The sequence below is a fragment of the Salmo salar genome, chromosome 05, assembly GCF_965601325.2.
Source record: "Salmo salar chromosome 05, fSalSal1, whole genome shotgun sequence".
Lineage (NCBI taxonomy): Eukaryota > Metazoa > Chordata > Actinopteri > Salmoniformes > Salmonidae > Salmo > Salmo salar.
In genome coordinates, this window is record NC_138295.1 from 86,949,521 (window position 1) to 86,956,668 (window position 7,148).

Sequence of the window (7,148 nt, forward strand, 5' to 3'; positions counted from 1 at the left end):
GTATATACAGTATTTCTTTTTACAAATGCGCAATTGTATAAACTGATCTATAACGACACATAACTCTGCGATGCTAGAAACTAGTGGTAGACTCCCAGAGGAAGACACTGAGGCACATGGGGTTATCTTTGCTTGGGAAGTAATCTGATACAACGTGCGATTCGGTTGCTATCAATTGATCTATTCACTTTGGGCCCGATTCCGACTTTGGAAATTACACGTTTCTTACGCACACCTTTCCTACGCACTTCTCAGTACTTGGTATTGCCTTACGAAGGTGCGTAATGGGCTTTGCAGGTGGGCCCCCCCCCTCCCGCGCGCGTGCGCGCTGAATAAATGTAATCCCATTTACTGGCCAACAGATTTTCTCGTGGAGTTGTCTGTGAGTAAGTTGATATGTTGAAATGTTTCAGTTTGCTGCCATATGACTGGTTTCACATTTGTCTCCAGTGATTATAATGTCAAATAGATCTGAAACAAGTGTAATTTCTACTTACAATCCCCTCATCCAAACTGATTACTCATTTACCAAGCTCTAATCAATAGCTCTTATCAAGTACTCGTTTACCTAGCTCTAAATCAATAGCTCTTATCAAGTACTCATTTACCTAGCTCTAAATCAATAGCTCTTATCAAGTACTCGTTTACCTAGCTCTAAATCAATAGCTCTGATCAAGTACTCGTTTACCTAGCTCTAATCAATAGCTCTTATCAAGTACTCGTTTACCTAGCTCTAATCAATAGCTCTTATCAAGTACTCGTTTACCTAGCTCTAAATCAATAGCTCTTATCAAGTACTCGTTTACTTAGCTCTAAATCAATAGCTCTTATCAAGTACTCGTTTACCTAGCTCTAATCAATAGCTCTTATCAAGTACTCGTTTACCTAGCTCTAAATCAATAGCTCTTATCAAGTACTCGTTTACTTAGCTCTAAATCAATAGCTCTTATCAAGTTGTAAATTACAGTGCATGGAGAATGGTTCTTTTTTGATTGGAAAACAAAAGTAATCTGATGCTTTTTCCACTTGGAATCGGTAGGTTTGCTAGACCTTATTCATAGTTTCCTAGCACGTAAAAGTTGTCAGAATCCGCCGTATCTGTAGACACACCTTCATTTATTCAATCTCCACCCAAAACCAATAGCAGGTGAACATCACGCTATTCTCATGTTTTAGTTCAAGTTCAGATAATTACGTTCCATTTACTCACGCTTAACTCAGGTGGGAATCGGGCCCTTTCTGTAAAAGAGAATACGTTCAATTAAATTGAGGGTTCAAATAAATTATAATAATAAAACGTATTTGGTAGCGGAATAACATTGGGTCTAGACTTTATTTTTCTTATAAAGGGGGCCCTTGGGAAAAAATGTTGGCAGCCCTGTTCTAATACATCTCCACAGCTAAACTCCACCTGCATTTATTCCCACTGGGTTTATTAAAGCAATAAGGCAGGAGAGAGTGTGGTATAAGGCCAATATACCACGGCTATGGGCTGTTCTTATGCACGACGCAACGCGCCTGGATACAGCCTTTAGACGTGGTATATTGGCCTTATACCACAATCCCCCGAGGTGCTTTATTGCTATTATAAACTGGTGACAAATGTAATTACAACAGTAAAAATTATTGTTTTGTCATACCCGTGTTACACGGTCTCATTTACCACGGCTTTCAGCCAATCAGCATTCAGGGCTCGGACCAGCCAGTTTATAACACAATACGGATGTACCTATATAGATGTACATGTACCACAACAGACACACCAGACATGTAACATGTCCATGGGAACATTAGGTTACTCCATGTTCAGTAGCTGGTTCTCAGTTTCCATTCAATTCTGATGGCGGGTTTGTGAGTGTTGCAGGCATAGTTCAAAAACAGTCTAATTTTAGTATTTTGCTCATTAGTCAACTGTTAATACAATCCACAAAAATGTAAGCAGTCAAGTTTTCAAGATAGAGCACTTATAATAAAAAGCAAAAACGTGAGGAGGCTGATGAGGCTGATGATGACGATGAGGCTGATGAGGAAGATGAGGCTGATGATAATGATGAGGCTGATGAGGAAGATGAGGCTGATGATAATGATGAGGCTGATGATAATGATGAGGCTGATGATAATGATGAGGCTGATGATATTGATGAGGCTGATGATAATGATGAGGCTGATGATAATGATGAGGCTGATGATAATGATGAGGCTGATGATAATGATGAGGCTGATGATAATGATGAGGCTGATGATATTGATGAGGCTGATGATATTGATGAGGCTGATGATAATGATGAGGCTGATGATATTGATGAGGCTGATGATAATGATGAGGCTGATGATATTGATGAGGCTGATGATAATGATGAGGCTGATGATAATGATGAGGCTGATGATAATGATGAGGCTGATGATAATGATGAGGCTGATGATAATGATGAGGCTGATGATAATGATGAGGCTGATGATAATGATGAGGCTGTGTTTTGCATCATGATCTTTTTGTTGTTGATTCTTTTTAGAAGGTATTTCATTATTCAGTTCAGGTAAAGAATATGTCTTTCTGTTGTCCACAGGAAATCAAAGGATGACACCTGGGTTAGCAACAACACTTACTGGGACCTGAGGAGCGATCCAGGCTTTGCCCACCTGGACTGTCCTGTGTTGTGGTGACCTGAGGAGGGAACCAGGCTATCACCACCTGGACTGTCCTGTGTTGTGGTGACCTGAGGAGGGAACCAGACTATCACCACCTGGACTGTCCTGTGTTGTGGTGACCTGAGGAGGGAACCAGACTATCACCACCTGGACTGTCCTGTGTTGTGGTGACCTGAGGAGGGAACCAGACTATCACCACCTGGACTGTCCTGTGTTGTGGTGACCTGAGGAGGGAACCAGACTATCACCACCTGGACTGTCCTGTGTTGTGGTGACCTGAGGAGGGGACCAGACTATCACTACCTGGACTGTCCTGTGTTGTGGTGACCTGAGGAGGGGACCAGACTATCACCACCTGGACTGTCCTGTGTTGTGGTGACCTGAGGAGGGGACCAGACTATCACCACCTGGACTATCCTGTGTTGTGGTGACCTGAGGAGGGGACCAGACTATCACCACCTGGACTGTCCTGTGTTGTGGTGACCTGAGGAGGGAACCAGACTATCACCACCTGGACTGTCCTGTGTTGTGGTGACCTGAGGAGGGAACCAGGCTATCACCACCTGGACTGTCCTGTGTTGTGGTGACCTGAGGAGGGAACCAGACTATCACCACCTGGACTGTCCTGTGTTGTGGTGACCTGAGGAGGGGACCAGACTATCACCACCTGGACTGTCCTGTGTTGTGGTGACCTGAGGAGGGAACCAGACTATCACCACCTGGACTGTCCTGTGTTGTGGTGACCTGAGGAGGGAACCAGACTATCACCACCTGGACTGTCCTGTGTTGTGGTGACCTGAGGAGGGGACCAGACTATCACCACCTGGACTGTCCTGTGTTGTGGTGACCTGAGGAGGGGACCAGACTATCACCACCTGGACTGTCCTGTGTTGTGGTGACCTGAGGAGGGGACCAGACTATCACCACCTGGACTGTCCTGTGTTGTGGTGACCTGAGGAGGGAACCAGACTATCACCACCTGGACTGTCCTGTGTTGTGGTGACCTGAGGAGGGGACCAGACTATCACCACCTGGACTGTCCTGTGTTGTGGTGACCTGAGGAGGGGACCAGACTATCACCACCTGGACTGTCCTGTGTTGTGGTGACCTGAGGAGGGAACCAGACTATCACCACCTGGACTGTCCTGTGTTGTGGTGACCTGAGGAGGGAACCAGGCTATCACCACCTGGACTGTCCTGTGTTGTGGTGACCTGAGGAGGGGACCAGACTATCACCACCTGGACTGTCCTGTGTTGTGGTGACCTGAGGAGGGAACCAGACTATCACCACCTGGACTGTCCTGTGTTGTGGTGACCTGAGGAGGGAACCAGGCTATCACCACCTGGACTGTCCTGTGTTGTGGTGACCTGAGGAGGGAACCAGACTATCACCACCTGGACTGTCCTGTGTTGTGGTGACCTGAGGAGGGAACCAGACTATCACCACCTGGACTGTCCTGTGTTGTGGTGACCTGAGGAGGGGACCAGACTATCACCACCTGGACTGTCCTGTGTTGTGGTGACCTGAGGAGGGAACCCGACTATCACCACCTGGACTGTCCTGTGTTGTGGTGACCTGAGGAGGGAACCAGACTATCACCACCTGGACTGTCCTGTGTTGTGGTGACCTGAGGAGGGGACCAGACTATCACCACCTGGACTGTCCTGTGTTGTGGTGACCTGAGGAGGGGACCAGACTATCACCACCTGGACTGTCCTGTGTTGTGGTGACCTGAGGAGGGAACCAGACTATCACCACCTGGACTGTCCTGTGTTGTGGTGACCTGAGGAGGGGACCAGACTATCACCACCTGGACTGTCCTGTGTTGTGGTGACCTGAGGAGGGAACCAGACTATCACCACCTGGACTGTCCTGTGTTGTGGTGACCTGAGGAGGGAACCAGACTATCACCACCTGGACTGTCCTGTGTTGTGGTGACCTGAGGAGGGGACCAGACTATCACCACCTGGACTGTCCTGTGTTGTGGTGACCTGAGGAGGGGACCAGACTATCACCACCTGGACTGTCCAGTGTTGTGGTGACCTGAGGAGGGGACCAGACTATCACCACCTGGGCTGTCCTGTGTTGTGGTGACCTGAGGAGGGGACCAGACTATCACCACCTGGACTGTCCAGTGTTGTGGTGACCTTAGTGTGACTTCTGTGGCCACTGGTCACACACCTGGGTCATGTTTATTAGGCACAGGACTGAAACAGGGAGGGACTACCTGAGCTTGTCCAATAAGAAACGCTTGTGCGTTCATAAGGCACCAAACGGAAGAAAACAGACTGCAACGGAGGGAACTACCTGAACTTCCAGTCCAATAAGAAACTTAATTTTTTTGTTTTCAGTTGCAAAACGTTTTGCTACGGTGTGCACTTATGAACACGACCATGCTTGGACTTCCTGTCTGTACTGTGACCCAGGCTGGCTCTGGGGGCTGGAGTCCTGCTGCTCTGTCCGTCTCATTGGTTACGCCTCAAATGGCACCCTATTCCCTACATAGTGCACTGCTTTTGACCAGAGCCCAATGGGCCCAAGTAGTGCATCATACGCTAAAGGGAATAGGGTGCCATTTGGGACTTACCCTCTTGCACATGTCCACCTGCTATCCATCATTCACATGTCCATCTACTATCCATCATTCACCTGTCCATCTACTATCCATCATTCACATGTCCATCTACTACCCATCAATCACATGTCCATCTACTATCCATCATTCACCTGTCCATCTACTATCCATCATTCACCTGTCCATCTACTACCCATCATTCACATGTCCATCTACTATCCATCATTCACCTGTCCATCTACTACCCATCAATCACCTGTCCATCTACTATCCATCATTCACCTGTCCATCTACTACCCATCATTCACATGTCCATCTACTATCCATCATTCACCTGTCCATCTACTATCCATCAATCACCTGTCCATCTACTATCCATCATTCACATGTCCATCTACTACCCATCATTCACATGTCCATCTACTACCCATCATTCACCTGTCCATCTACTGTCCATCATTCACCTGTCCATCTACTACCCATCATACACATGTCCATCTACTACCCATCATTCACCTGTCCATCTACTATCCATCATTCACCTGTCCATCTACTACCCATCATTCACCTGTCCATCTACTGTCCATCATTCACCTGTCCATCTACTACCCATCATTCACATGTCCATCTACTACCCATCATTCACCTGTCCATCTACTATCCATCATTCACCTGTCCATCTACTATCCATCATTCACATGTCCATCTACTACCCATCATTCACCTGTCCATCTACTACCCATCATTCACCTGTCCATCTACTATCCATCATTCACCTGTCCATCTACTATCCATCAATCACCTGTCCATCTACTATCCATCATTCACATGTCCATCTACTATCCATCATTCACCTGTCCATCTACTATCCATCATTTACCTGTCCATCTACTATCCATTATCCCCCCCACGCATGTTGCTGCTTTATAATTCATTGTTGTTTTCATTTTTTCATTTGAGAGTTTATCCAGTTTATTGCCTTAATAGACAACATTTATCCGAGTAGTGTATTAATGTAGCGTCTTTATATAGCATACCCTTCGAATGCAGGGACTCTTATGCAAAAATTGTGTCCTGTTTTTCCACCTGTAGTGTCTCATCGTGCAGAATTGAACACATAAGAAATACTGTATATTTCAACAAGGTACTAAAGAATGAATTACTAGCCTTGTTGGTTCTGCAAAGACTGTAAAATAATCCTTCCCATTTTGTATTGCCGCTCCTCGCTAACTTAGCTACTAGTCTACATTAGCACAGCTGTTGACTGTACAACACTGTCTTAACACATGCGGTTTTCTACCTCTGAGATGAGATTCCATGGTACTTGTAACACCATTGAGAAGGTGTACATGTCAAATATTTATTCTGCACCTGTCTAATGCCTTACTGGGTGAACTATATTGCATTTTACTCTAATTTCTGTTTAAAAACAAACTGAAATGTTTCAGAAGGACACGTGTGTTTGTGTGAGGAGGAATTCTTTAAAGAATGAAGTATGTTTTTGAAGTTTCATTCTAAAATGCTATATATCCATTTTCAGAAATGTTGGTGATTTAGCTTTTATTGTTTAAAGGTCATGAACAGTCAAAATCATGTTTTTCATGAAATTGGATGATATTTGAAGGAAACCAGATTAAAGTATTGATGACCAAAGTATGAAAAATGACCGTTGCTTCTATATTGATCAAGTTTGATCATAAAGCTACTGGCCCCTCCCCCATGTCAAACACTGGTAACATTGTATTCTCTTACCTAATTTACATAAGTATTCAGACCCTTGGCTATGAGACACGAAATTGAGCTCAGTTGCATCCTGTATCCTGTTTACATTGATCATCCTTGAGATGTTTCTACAACTTGATTGGAGTCCACCTGTGGTAAGTTCAATTGATTGGACATGATTTGGAAAGGCACACACCTGTC

At 45.2% G+C, this 7,148-nt stretch overlaps 1 protein-coding gene across 2 annotated transcripts in view; it reads left to right on the forward strand.

The window, feature by feature from the left end:
* LOC106591933 (oxysterol-binding protein-related protein 3) overlaps positions 1 to 6,888 on the forward strand; it is a 149,325-nt gene extending 142,437 nt beyond the window's left edge. For both annotated transcript variants that reach the window (XM_082975837.1, XM_082975838.1), the window contains one exon: positions 2,568 to 6,888. In XM_082975837.1, coding sequence (XP_082831963.1) covers positions 2,568 to 2,664 — 97 coding nt within the window. In that variant the 3' untranslated portion in view covers positions 2,665 to 6,888. The remainder of the gene's footprint in view (positions 1 to 2,567) is intronic.
* Positions 6,889 to 7,148: the final 260 nt, after the last annotated feature.